Source organism: Somniosus microcephalus, chromosome 17 (assembly GCF_052327205.1).
Source record: "Somniosus microcephalus isolate GS21.2 chromosome 17, FLI_Smic_1.0, whole genome shotgun sequence".
NCBI classification, from domain to species: Eukaryota; Metazoa; Chordata; class Chondrichthyes; order Squaliformes; family Somniosidae; genus Somniosus; species Somniosus microcephalus.
This window is the reverse complement of record NC_141003.1, coordinates 83,815,800-83,830,455: the sequence shown is the minus strand read 5'-3', so window position 1 is coordinate 83,830,455 and position 14,656 is coordinate 83,815,800. Positions and strand designations below refer to the sequence as shown.

General features: G+C 44.8%; 1 protein-coding gene across 1 annotated transcript in view; it reads right to left on the bottom strand.

Moving 5' to 3' along the window:
• The window catches only part of prkcq (protein kinase C, theta), a 124,057-nt gene that overhangs the window by 41,087 nt on the left and 68,314 nt on the right, over window positions 1-14,656 (bottom strand). The window contains exons 11-12 of the mRNA XM_086010751.1: window positions 12,031-12,204; window positions 1,047-1,138 (exon numbers count right to left, since the gene is read on the bottom strand). Of these exons, the coding sequence (XP_085866877.1) occupies window positions 1,047-1,138; window positions 12,031-12,204 (266 nt within the window). The remainder of the gene's footprint in view (window positions 1-1,046; window positions 1,139-12,030; window positions 12,205-14,656) is intronic.

Sequence of the window (14,656 nt, the reverse complement as noted above, 5' to 3'; positions counted from 1 at the left end):
AGGTCATCGACCTGAAACGTTAACTCTGTTTCTCTCTTCACAGATGCTGCCTGACCTGCTGAGTTCCTCCAGCATTTTCTGTTTTTATTAAGGAATGTCTTTGTTAGGTGGGAACGTATCTTAAGTTCTCTCAACTTTTGAGAGTTTTGAAGATGCCTGCGAAGGCGCCGACAACATTTGGTATACTTTTTTGTTGAGTTTCATTTATCGCCTTTTCCGGGTCTTCCCGGGGGTTTCCCGTTGTAATGTTTCGGTAATAACAAAAGAAAATGCTGGAAAAACTCAGCAGGCCAGGCAACATCCGTGGAGAGAGAAACAGAGTCAGCATTTCGGGTCGAAACCCATCGTCAGGACTGAGAGACAACGCAGGAAATGAAACAGATTAAAAGGCAGTTTGGGGGCTGGGAAATGGGGGAGGGGAGGAAAGAAGAGACATTAAGAGATATTCAAGGTGAGACGAGATGGTAATAGGACAGGTAAAGAAACAAACAATGGCTCTAGATGAAGTGTGAAATGCACTGGCAGAGTGAGAGACAGCTGCCATGTGGGAGAGAGAGGAAAAAGGAAAAGGCACAAACCAAAAGTGTGGATAAAAAATATAAAAATATAATAGGGGCCGAGGTTATGAACTGAAATTGTTGAACTCGATATTGAGTCCGGAAGGCTGTAAAGTGCCTAATCGGAAGATGAGGTGCTGTTCCTCGAGTTTACGCTGAGCTTCCGTGGAACAATGCAAGAGGCCGCGGATGGTGAGGTCTGAGTGGGAATGGGGCGGTGAATTGAAATGACAGGCGACCGGAAGCTCGGGGTCACCTGTAGAAGGGTCTTCGACCTGAAACATTGACTCCGTTTCTCTCTCCACGGATGCTGCCCTGGCCTGCTGAGTTTTTCCAACGTTTTCTGTTGTTATTTCGGATTTCCAGCATCCGCAGTATTTTGCTATCATGTTTCGGTAATGCTGCCTTAAGCATGTTCTGGGATTGGTAGATCCTGCCGACTTGTTACCTAGGCAATCAAACAAAGCTTCAGAATAAAGGTCCACTTACGTTGTTCTTGCCACATCAAACTTTTGGCAACTCTGAATGTGAAACATCAGGTCCCCGCCATTCAGGTATTCCATTACAAAAAACAGGTTCTCCTGTAGCAAGCAGAAATCGGAAAGATCATAGAATCACAGAAGATGGCCATCAGTTCTCATAGAATCACAGAAAGTTACAGCACAGGAGGAGGCCATTCGGCCCATCGTGTCTGTGCCGGCCGATAAAGAGCTCTCCAGCCTAATCCCACTTTCCAGCTCTTGGTCCGCAGCCCTGTAGGTTACGGCACTTCAAGTGCATAGCCAAGTACTTTTTAAATGTGATGAGGGTTTCTGCCTCGACCACCCTTTCAGGCAGTGAGTTCCAGACCCCCACCACCCTCTGGGGGAAATAAGTTCTCCTCAACTCCCCTCTAATCCTTCGACCAATTACTTTAAATCGATGCCCCCTAGTTATTGACCTCTCTGCTGCCTGAAACAGTTCCTTCCTATCCGCTCTATCTCGGACCCTCATAACTTTATACACCTCAATTAAGTCTCCCCTCGGCCTCCTCTGTTTCAAGGCAAACAACCCCAGCCTCTGCAATCTTTCCTCATAGCTAAAATTCTCCAGTCCTGGCAACATCTTCTATACTTGAACAACATAAGAAGCTGAGACGTGAAGCTGCTACAAACTGCACGGGCAGACACCCCATCGTCAAATGGAAGTCAATCTGGATTCGAAAAAACTCAATAGCTAATCTCATTTTGACAATTAGAGTTGGCCAGGTTGGCCATGCTGAATCAGTTGTATATTAACCAAAATAACGTCAGGTACAGTATAAAACACTAACCTTAAACATCACCACTATCACCAAGTCTCCTCACCATCAACATCTTGAGGTTCCCCGTTGACCAGCAGCTTAACTGGGCCATCCGTATCAACACTGTCTACAAGAGCAAGTCAGAGGCTGGGTAGTCCACGTGACAAGTGGCTCACCTGCTTGCATCTCAACGACTCTCCACAAAGCCCAAGTCAGGAGTGTGGTGGAATACGCACCACTTGCCTGAATAGCTGCAAGCCTGCAACAACACACAAGTAGCTCGGCATCCTCGGGACAGAGCAGTTTGCTCGATCCTACATTACAGCAGTGACTACACTTCAAAAAAGTGCTTCATTGGCTGTAAAGCGCTTTGGGACGTCCTGAGGTCGTGAACGGCGCTATAGAAATGCAATTCTCTTTTATCTCTAAGGTGAGAAAATGCTGGAAATGGAGTCCCTGTAAATCGGCCGGACAACACATCGAGCTTTCCAGTCATTTCACTGGATTTAACAAAGTCTCATGCTATGCTCGCAAATCTTTTCAATAAGCGGACATTACCGTGCAGGTGTATAGGCTAAAGCAATTAATAACTTATTCAGAATTATAAGTAATATATGAAGTATAATAATTGGCACATACTAACAGTACAGTATCTGAACATATGTGTGATGAGGAGGTTAAGACTTGGGTAAGAGTCCCTTAAAGTCAATGAACAATGCTTTTGTGTCTGAACAACGAATCATCCCATTTATTTTTCCTGCAAACCTTCTGTATATGTCCCTGGGGTAAAGAATGAAAGCTGTGGTCTGATTAAGCACCAGATTTTATTGTATTGTTTAAACTGTTAGGTATGAAATTCTAACAGGACTAGACAGACTAGATGCAGGATGGATGTTCCCGATGGCGGGGGAGTCCAGAACCAGGGGTCACAGTCTAAGGATAAGGGGTAAGCCATTTAGGACTGAGATGAGGGATCCAGGGTGCCTTGGTGCGTTGGATCCTAAACTGGCTGAGTGGCAGGAGGCAGAGGGTGATGGTCGAAGGTTGCTTTTGTGATTGGAAGCCTGTGTCCAGTGGGGTACCTCAGGGATCGGTGCTGGGTCCCTTGCTGTTTGTGATCTACATAAATGACTTGGATGAGAATGTAAAAGGTATGATCAGTAAGTTCGCAGATGACACAAAAATTGGTGGGGTGGTAAATTGCGAGGAGGAAAGCCTCAGGCTACAGGACGATATAAACGGGTTGGTCAGATGGGCGGAAAAGTGGCAAATGGAATTTAACCCTGAAAAGTGCGAGGTGATGCATTTTGGACGGACAAATAAGGCAAGGGAATACACAATGAGTGGTAGGACCCTAGGAAGTACAGAGGGTCAGAGGGACCTTGGTGTACATGTACATAGATCCCTGAAGGCAGCGGAACAGGTAGATAAGGTGGTTAAAAAGGCATATGGGATACTTGCCTTCATTAGCCGAGGCATAGAATATAAGAGCAGGGAGGTTATGATGGAGCTGTACAAAACGCTGGTGAGGCCACAGCTGGAGTACTGTGTGCAGTTCTGGTCGCCTCACTATAGAAAGGATGTGATTGCTTTGGAGAGGGTGCAGAGAAGATTCACCAGGATGTTACCTGGGATGGAGCACCTCAGCTATGAAGAAAGGCTAAACAGGCTGGGGTTGTTTTCCTTGGAGCAAAGAAGGCTGAGGGGGGACCTGATTGAGGTGTACAAAATGATGAGGGGCATCGATAGGGTGGATAAAGAGGAACTTTTCCCCTTAGTAGGGGGGTCAATAACAAGGGGGCATAGATTCAGGGTAAGGGGCAGGAGATTTAGAGGGGATTTGAGGAGGAACTTTTTCACCCAGAGGGTGGTTGGAGTCTGGAACTCACTGCCTGAAAGGGTGGTAGAGGCAGGAACCCTCACAACATTCAAGAAGCATTTGGATGAGCACTTGAAATGCCATTGCATACAAGGCTACGGACCAAATGCTGGAAAATGGGATTAGACTGGACAGGGATTGATGGACGGCGCAGACACGATGGGCCGAAGGGCCTCTTTCTGTGCTGTAAAACTCTATGACTCTATGAGGAGGAATTTCTTCACCCAGAGAGTGGTGAACCTGTGGAATTCTCTACCACAGAAGACAGTTGAGGCCAATTCATTAAATATATTCAAGAAGGAGTTAGATATATTTCTTAAGGCTAAGGGGATCAAGGGATATGGGAAGAAAGCAGGGACAGGGTACTGAATTTGGATGATTAGCCATGATCGCATTGAATGGCGGAGAAGGCTCGAGGGGCCGAATGGCCTACTCCTGCTCCTATCTTCTATGTTTCTATGTTTCTATGAACACAAGCACTTCTGATAGCTTCAGACAAACTTAATGGCACTTCATACATACATACATATCTGTTTATGACCTACATTTTTTCAATTGTTCCCCCAATCCTCATGCTCCCAATTACATGCAGTGTTACTCTGTGTAAATACTGCATGCATAGAACAATCCACAACTTCGAATGGCTTTGTAATCCTTTTATATTCTTTATTGCCAATTTTTTGGCTGCGAGTTGTGAAAATACTCAGCAGGAAAAAGACCTCACCGTCCTTGGCCTCTTGTATTGTTCCACGGAAGCTCAATGTAAACTCGAGGAACAGCACCTCATCTTCCGATTAGGCACTTTGCAGCCTTCCGGACTCAATATCGAGTTCAACAATTTCAGATCATAAACTCGGCCCCTATTGCACATTTTTTCTTGTAATTTTTCCACTCCTTTCCCCCCCCCCCTTTTCCTTTTGTTTCTCTCTCACACCTGGCAGCTATCTCTTGCCCTGCCAGTACACTTCACACCTAATCTCAGCCTATTACCATCTCGTCTAGCTCTTTTGTTTCTTTCACTCCTTTTGTCCGATCGCAGCCCTGCCTTCGATCTAATTTCTTTTCTTTCCAGTTTTGAAGAAGGGTTCGACCCGAAACGTCAACTCAAATTTCTCTCCACAGATGTTGCCTGACCTGCTGAGTTTTTCCAGTATTTTCTGTTGTTATTTCGGATTTCCAACATCTGCAGTATTTTGCTATCGTACCAAAATATTTAATGATCTGTTTTCCAATTTCAAATCTCCTTTTCCTGTACCTCACGCCTACTGCTGCTAAAGCCCTTTAGATATCTCTAGACTCAACTTTGCTGACGCCCTCCTCACCGGTCTCTCAAGTTTCATCCGACACAAACTCGCAACTCATCCAAAACTCCGCTGCCCACAGCCCGTTCCGCGGTAAGATTTACTCGCCGATCACTTCCATCCTCGCTGACCACTACCTGGTCCCACCTCCCAAACGTGTAACATTCAAAGGGGGAGAAATTCAGTATCGCCCCGTTTGGGGCGCCATTATCGGCCGTGCGCAAAGTTCAGCGCCTGGCGCTAATTATCGCCTCCGACTGCAAACTTGGCTTTTATTGCCCCTGGAGGTGATTGGAGCGCTAAATCAGGCGCTTCACACCTGTCTTAAGGCGCAAACGCCGAGGAGCGAGGCGCTACCTCAGAGCGCTGGCGAAGCAAGGAAGGGCAAATCAAAATGAACCTGCAAAGTGCTGCTCAGTACCCAAAACTCCTCCACACAGCGTTGAATCTCTCCAGAAGTCTCTCTCTCTCTCTCTCAGAATGCATGGTGCAAAAATATCACCAACAAAAAAAGGCAGGAAGCGGTCGCCTTTAAATAGCGCTCCCCCAGTCCCTTTCTGACTGCAAAACGCTCCCCTCAACCTGTCGTTGCTAGTGGCAGGCGGTAAGGCAGGGGGCACCACTCAATAGCCGGTCCGGGGCGCTACTGGGGCGTTGCGCACTCGACTGACGTCACGATCTGCCGGCGCAGGAGATCGTGGCGGTAGTGTTTAGCGCCGCCGCAAAATGTCTAGTTAATTTCGCCATCGGCGCAAACATCGCCGCGCCAGGCCTCTAGTTGCTTTGCGCCCCATTAGCGCCCTTTTAAGGCACTAACGGGAGGCGCAAGCAACTGAATATTTCCCCCAAAGCCTTTATCCATGCTTACAAATCCCTTGCTCCACGCCAGTTCTGCAGCATCTTCCAGCTCTACGCTTCAATTTGTCCTTCAGTCCTTCCCTGCACCCGTCTCTCTTTTGCTCCACGATTGCTGATGGAACCATCACTGTGTCATCTCTGGAACTCCCACCATCAACCACTCTAACGTACGGTTTCTCTCCCACTTTAAAAAGCCTCTTCAAAACCTTTCTCCCTGACCACACTTCTGTCTGTCTTTCCTAACTCTTCTGTTATTGCTTGGCATCTGTTTCTGCTCTGTGAAGCATCTTGGAACATTTACTTCATTAAGGAGTGATATAAATGCAAATGCATCTTAAATCAGAGACAGCCCAGCAGGATAGTTACATAGAGTGGAGATTTAACCTTATCTGTCCCACTGGACTGGTTCTGAATTTAAATCTCCTCTCTCTGTATTTCCTTCCTTAAATGCATCATCTCTAATTCTGCGCTGTATTGGATAGGCTGGGGTTGTTTTCTTTGGAACAGAGAAGGCTGAGGGGAGTCTTGATTGAGGTGTATACAATTATGAGGGGCCTAGATAGAGTGGATAGGAAGGGCCTATTTCCCTTAGCAGAGAGATCAATAACCAGGGGGCATAGATTGAAAGTAGAAGGATTAGAGGGGAGTTGAGGAGAACTTTTTTTGCCCAGAGGGGGGTGGGGGTCTGGAACTCACTGCCTGAAAAGGTGGTAGAGGCAGAAACCCTCAACACATTTAAAAAGTACTTGGATATGCACTTGAAGTGCCGTAACCCACAGGGCTACGGACCAAGAGCTGGAAAGTGGGATTAGGCTGGAGAGCTCTTTGTCGGCCGGCACGGACACAATGGGCGGATTGGCCTCCTTCTGTGCCATAAAATTCTGTGATTCTATAGATTTCCTTCTCCAGTTGTCTTTCTTTTCATACTGTGTAAATACCCTACTAAATAATGAGTTATTTTGTACAAGGAAATAATATGAAGACATGAGTAGCGCATAAGTAACAGTGAACTGAAGAATGCCACAGCATATCAAAAAGGACAGCAAGTGAGTACAATCAAAACATCGCTAATTGAATGAACTTGTATTCCTGCGTATAATGAACTTTTAGTTTCGCAGACACCTTTTATTACATTCAAGGCTGACTGTGTATATATATTTAGCAATAGCGAACAAATGTCACAAATACAATGGCAGATTTGAACACTTTGCAAGTCTTTGTTAAACAAACAAATCTGCTTTGTAATTACTGCCAGATATCCTCTATTCTTCACAGACCCCCCTCAATTATCCGTTATGCTCTGTCCAATCACTCCAGTAATCACTACATACTCACTCCTGAGGCATTTAATATTCATTATGTAATCATTCCCTGGTATCTAATATTCCCTACATAAATATGGACACGTATTCATTATTCTCGATGTAATAATTCATGTGTTAACCGAGTACACATAAAACATTGCATCGCTCCATTCTGGTGACGTTTTGTTTAACCTGTTGTACAGATTTATTTTGGTATAAAGCTGTGTGTCTTTTATCAATAACGGGCAATATATTAAAAAAGTCAATAACACGCAGTGCTTCCGGGGCAGGAAAGCTAATCCTGGCGCTGAGTTATGGTCCAAGTATGGATTTGTGTTTAGCTAGAAATAAACTGATCATACGTGACTGTAAGTGGGGAGACAAAGCGTTGGTTGATTCACAGGCAGGGGTGGGTGTGGTGGTGGGTGGAAGACGTCAGGAGGTTACATTCTCTTTGCTAGAGTTTATTTTAAGTGGGTTAACAACAGTAACAAAAATAGCGCACAAAAGAATTTTCTGTAAAGCACAGCACGGAGTGCAGGAACAGAGGACGTGTAATCCCTAGGTGGCAGTGTTCCCTCACCTGACTCACCACTGCCATTTACAGCTTGACTAATAAATGTTTAGTGTTATTTATCATTTTAATAGCATTAATGCAAGTAAATAGTTTATTTTATTACAAAATGGTTCCACTTGAATGATTCTCTGAGGAACGCTCCATCACATTAGAGTGAAATTTTGGCATTATTACCTTGTCCTTTGGACTATTTTGGTAAATGTCGATTAAGCTGTATCTGAGGGTGTGAATTATTCAGGAATCTATCTTGTTTATGTGAGTTGTCTGTCCCTTTGTCTACATTTTTGTCTACAAGTATTGATTCATTCTGGAATTTCAGAATTGGGCCCCAGCTGGGGTCTTGTGTCCGATTCTGGGCACCGCACTTTAGGAAGGACGTGAGGGCTTTGGAGAGGGTGCAGAAGCGATTTACTAGAGTGGTTCCAGGGCTGAGGAACTACAGTTATGGGGATAGACTAGAGAAGCTGGGGTTGTTCTCCTTGGAGCAGAGAAGGCTAAGAGGAGATTTGATGGAGGTGTTTAAAATCATAAAGGATTTAGATAGAGTAAATAAAGAGAAACTGTTTCCAATGGCTGAAGGGTCGATAACCAGAGGGCACAGATTTAAGGTGATTGGTGAAAGAACCAGAGGCGACATGAGGAAAAACTTTTTTACGCAGCGAGTGGTTAGGATTTGGAATGCGCTGCCTGATAGGGCGGTGGATACAGATTCAATAGTCGCCTTCAAAAGGGAATTGGATAAATACTCGAAGGAGAAAAAATTGCAGGGATATGGGGAAAGAGCGGGAGAGTGGGGCTGACTGGATTGCTGGACATTTAAAATAATTTAGCTGCCAGAAATGCTATTTTATTAATAAATTACAATCATTGCAATAGTATTTAATGCGCAAATGAAGATTTCAGCATTAATACAATTTGATCAAACACTGAAAAGTTTTGTGATACTTTTTACTGAAGGTGTCCTTAAAACCATGAAACTTGATTAGGATGCTTTTTATGGGCTGTAGTATAAACCTAAGCTCAAAATTATACAATTTTCTCATCCCCGCCCCTTACGCTGCATAACAGGCTCCTGCGCCTGTTTGCACCAGGCGTAATAATTTTCAGGGTAATTAATGCGCAGTAGGTGGGCGATTAGCCCAACTTTTCATCAGCCTGTTGATTTCAATGGGCAGGTGAGATGTGCAGCGAAGCCAATGCGGAGTCGGAACTTGACGGATCGCAACTTCAGCATTTAGCACATGCCCAAAGTTGCGTAAATCCCGAACTTGCGGTCAATTCCAAAGGTGGTATGACGGTGTATTCTGAGAGTACGCCGTCATACCGACCGTGAATCCAGGGCCAATGCCTTCTATTATTTTTTTTGCATTTCATGTGTTCCCCTTTTCTCTTCTTTTGCTTTCTAGCGTCTTCAGTGTCACACACCATCTCTGGCAGAGAAGGCAAATATGCCAGCCTTCAGCTGGCTGCCTGGAGGCATGCAAAAAGTGCTGTGTGGTGAATCCCTTTGATTTTTTTACCTCCGACCCGGACTCTGCTCAGCATTGCCATGTGGACAGGATCACAAACTCATTGTACAGTAAACCATGGACACAAAACTATGCCAATGTTCCCTCTAAGCTGCATGGCCGCGGGAAAGGTACCGCGCAGGCCGCTCACCAGCTTCGCCACTGCAAATACTGCGCACGCACGTAAATTTAAAGGGACCTCGCACTAAAAGAAACGAGCCGCACAGAACAAAGCACAGCTCACAGGGAACATTGCTCTGTGCTACTTTAAGACTGTGGAGCTAAAATTGGACTTGGCTGGAGATGCAAAACAGGCGGAATCACTTTCACCGCCCGCTATAGCACACGCCCGATAGTCAGTTCTGTTGAAGTCAATGGGACTGAATATCGGGCGGGACGTATAACAGGTGACCGATGAGATAGCGCCTGTTTTGCGTCCCACCCATGCCCAATTTCACCCCCCAAATTTCTACACCATGCTGAATTGGTTCCACTGTCAGCACGGATAAGGATAAGGATATTGCCTGGTATCTGGGTAAGGATAAGGATGAGGATATAAGGATATGTTTTTAGCCCGTATTAGGATAGTGCCTATATTGTCTGGTTAATTACCTGCTTTTACACGACAACTTACTTACCGACATTGTATAAAGTATCCATGAGCTAAAATGATATGGAGTGTTACATTGCACTGTCAGAGACACAACAATGGCATTGTATCCAAGATACTTCGAAAAAATAACATCAATGGAACTCCCCTTAGAGAAAAGAGATGAGCGGGATTCCTCTTTCACATGACTAGATAAACGAGGGCTCATCGGCCTCAAAATTAAATGTTTCAGATGGGAATTATTGAGATATATGATACTTAATGGGATAGAGAAAATAAACCGAAGACAATTCTTTCCGATACACCAGAGCACTAGTACAAGAGGGTGCAAGCTAAGGGTTGTGAAGGGCAAGTTGAGGACAGATGCCTAAAGCGTTTCTTTACACGGATGGTGATCACCCGCTGCATCAGTTTGGCAGGAAAGGTGGTTGATTTTGTTTTTTTTTGTATGAGACACAGTTCCCCTTTAATGTTACATCAAAATATCCAGTCTAAATCAGCCTGAGGCTGATATCTAATTTAAAGACTATTTCAGGTCCATATAGTTTATAAACTCTCTAATCTACAACTGCTGGAGGAGCTCAGTAGGTGGCATAACCAGAATGGGTCAAAATGTCTGGCTTCACAAATACTCAAGAGGGTAAATAAAAAAAATACATAGGATTAAACTTATTCCAGTTTATTCCTGTAGAGAAAGGATGTCATCTGCACAGGAAGTGATGCCATGTGTACAGGAAGTGACACACCGGAAGTGATGTCATGTGCACAGGTAATGACACTAAAATGTCATCGTTCTCACTGGCATACCTGTGACTTAATCACTTGATTTAATGGCACTGCGCAAGTACAATCAACACACTCTTATCTGAATTAATTGTTGGTTGTTGTTTCGTATGACAGGAAAAGCTTATAATGGGATGTCTAGTTTGGCTCTCCATTCGACGGCCTCCTGAGGTGGTGAGTGGAGAAATGAGGTGCCTCCCGCCACAGATCTCAGTGGGCGGGTTGATGTGATGTGTTCCACGGTCTGGGACTCAGGGCCACAGTTGGACTTCGGGCCGTCCCTCACCTTCCACTGGTGGAGCAGGTGGCTGCATCGTCCGTGCCCCGTGCGGATTGGGTTGAGCACTGACCGCCGTCTCCGAGGGAGGTCGAAGCCAGGGACCTCTGCTGTTGGGTCAGTGATGAGCTGTTGGTTCTTTACGTTGACTATTATTTTTATTGCTTCCAAACCAACCACCTTGCCAGTTATTTTCTCATGCCACCCTAGATTTCATCCCCAGTGCTCGTCACCAATTTCAGCCCGATGGAGTGGGCAGGTGAGCTACCCCGAGACCTATCCTAATGCTGTCCTTAAGCAAGTGTCCCAGGGAAATGTGGATTGAATTGTCTTTTGAATTTCTATCCCACCATCAGGCAAGAGAACCTTGGCAGGCTTAGAAATTCATGACATGGGGGAAATCAAAGGAGGTTGAGGTCCAGAGCATAGTACACTACTGAATCAGCGTGTTGTACCACTGGGTTCTTTGTATACTTAACAATATGAAACCCAGTTCAATAATAAACTCTTTTTTATCTGGCACTGACGGGACCGGCGTGGTGCCGGTTGATCAAAAAGTCCGGATTACAGAGAGGTATACTTACCAAGGTACGAGAGCCCCGTACACGGCCACAGGTGCAGGCATCCCTGTTGCATGGCAACAGGTGCAGGAACCCCGGTTACATGGCCACAGGTGCAGGAACCCCGGTTACACGGCCACAGATCCAGGCGTCCCTGTTGCACGACAACAGGTGCAGGAACCCCGGTTACACGGCCACAGATCCAGGCGTCCCTGTTGCACGGCAACAGGTGCAGGAACCCCGGTTACACGGCCACAGATCCAGGCGTCCCTGTTGCACGGCAACAGGTGCAGAAACCCCGGTTACACGGCCACAGATCCAGGCGTCCCTGTTGCATGGCAACAGGTGCAGGAATCCCGGTTACACGGCCACAGATCCAGGAACCCCGGTTACACGGCCACTAATATGAAATGAAACTTACCTGACCTACTCCTGAATTTTGCCGGTTAAGAGAGATTTCCGGTTATTTAGGTGCTGGTAAAAAGAGTTTTCTGTATTTGTAAAAATTAAAATGATCTAAAAAAAAAATCCTACCTTAGTTTGGAATGTGCAGTAGAGATGAGTGAGAAATGGATGTTCCCAAGCAAGAGAGAGAACCCTTTTTTCAACCATGGTGCATTCCACATCATCGTCCATCAACACCACGTCCTTCTTCAGTGCTTTAATGGCAAAGAACTGATTCTTTTCCTTTAGCTCTGCAAGGAAGACCTGAACAGGAGTGAAAACACAAATAGGAGGGCTGCTGTTACTAATTTGATTCAAAGGAACGTCATAAAGGTTTCACAATAAAAGAAAGTTCCACTAATAAGAGGAGATTTGATGGAGGTGTTTAAAATCATGAAGGTTTTAGATAGAATAAATAAAGAAACTGTTTCCAGTGGCTGAAGGGTCGATAACCAGAGGACACAGATTTAAGGTGATTGGCAAAAGGACCAGAGGCGAGATGAGGAAAAACTTTTTTACACAACGAGTGGTTCGGATTTGGATTGCGCTGCCTGATAGGGCGGTGGATACAGATTCAATAGTCGCCTTCAAAAGGGAATTGGATAAATACTTGAAGGAGAAAAAATTGCTGGGATATGGGGAAAGAGCGGGGGAGTGGGGCTGACTGGATTGCTCTTCAAAAGAGCCGGCGCAGACTGGGTGGGCCGAATGGCCTCCTTCTGTGCTGTACTGTTCTATGATTCTATATTTAGGTCATTCTAATTACTCAGAGATGAACACGCTGAGGAAGGCATTTCACCTCAATTGTTTCTAGACTTTAATACAGGAGGGCCAAGTTTATTTGTACTCATGGGACACTTTTTGCTTACAATTTACAACATTGATTACGCTTCAGAAGTTCTTAATTGGCTGGAAAATGCTTTGGGTCATCCGTGGTACGTCCTGAGGTCGTGAAGGACGCTATATAAATGCAAGTCTTTCTTTATTTCCTCTTTAATTTAGCCAAGTGGCCCACATATAAAGTTATAACTTCAAGTTACTGAAACTAACAGGTCTTGGTGTTTTGATCAATGAGGCCTCAGCATTAAACAGACCTTTCCAAACGCCAAGGCCCACGAAACTCAAACTGGACAAATGAGTTCCCACATTACAACAGTGATTACACTTCAAAAGTACTTCATTGGCAGTAAGGTGCTTTGGGACGTCCGGTGGTCGTGAAAGGTGCTGCAGAAATGCAAGTCTTCCTTTTCTATCTTTAAGAACTAGATAAAACCGAGCCGCCTAGATTTTGAGGATCAGAATGGTAGGACTCGCAGGCCACAGTTTAGACACCTCAAAAAGGAAATTTTTCTTCTGCTGGGAATGTATAATGAATAATGGAATTTGCGGTTGTAAATGACGGTGAAACTGTCAGCGCTCGCCGTCATTACCCCTCTGAAACTGACAGCAACTTCTGGCATCCGCACATGCGCAGTTAAAGGTGGAAATCTGAAGCTGCCGTCAGTGATACCCTGCTCCGCCACAGGGTGCGCTGTTGCAGTCCTCACCGATGCAATCAACATAGAATCAGCGATTTGACGTGGGCGCAACTTTTTATGCACTATTCTCACTGTAAAAAACCATTGGATGAGGTGCAGCTGAGTTTTTAACTGTGTACTAAGGCATAATTACTGCTGGTCAACCTCTCTGGCCCTGAAAAACTAATTTTATAAGTGTGGAGTGCCATTCTCCCCCTTCCATGATAAAAATTCCATGATTTTTAAAAGAATAATCTTTTATTTTACTTTTTTAAAGTCTGTTTATGATATTTCAGCTTTCACCTTAATCCCATGTGCATGTTCTTTCGCTTTCTGTAAAAAGTGAATGATAATCCGTGCTTTTTACTTCCTGGTTTGCGGTCTGTGAGGATTATACAGTCTGATTGGTTGCTGAGCCTGCTTGATGACATCACTGTTGCTGGGCACTACAGATTCCCTATAGATGGTGCCAGATTCAAAGTCATAGCAGAAATCGACGCTCCAGAGCACGCTGAACCTTTGTGGGCAGCTTTTTGCGGGGTCAGCGGTGGGTGAGCTCCATCACTTGACCACTGACCGCAAAATCTGGGCCGATGTGAAATTGCGCGCCTCCATCCTGCGATATTCCAACCATTAATGGAATCCAATTAATAGATGGAAAAATCATAGATTGGGGAGTGCTCAATTTCATGATAGGCAGTCCCACCAAGTACTGAGAGTTCAGGAGTAATAGTTTTACTCACTGCTTGCTTTATGTAGATGTGTAAGGCAGTAACATTGATTTATAATATATTTAGTCCTGGTTTATTTTAACTGTGGCCTTAAAACATGTGGATTTCCACATATCGCACTGATTTACGTGTTATGTTACCAAGTGGATTTTCCTGAAGACAAAGGTGACACAGTGTTATATGTGGGAAAAAAATATAGCAAATTCTGGAAATCTGAAATAAAAATAGAAAAATGCTGGAAATAGACATCAGGTTTATCATCATTTTGAAGAGAAAAGGAAGCTTCACATTCTGTGCTCAACTCCTCATCGGAATTCTTCCGATGAAGGAGATCAAACTGAAATATTAACCTCCTTGACATACTGTGCACCTTCAGCATTCTCTGCTTTTAACTCACAGAATATTTTGCTATTTGGTGGATATTTATCTAATAGGATGTCCGCAGGGCGAGATTTCCTTCTGTGCGTT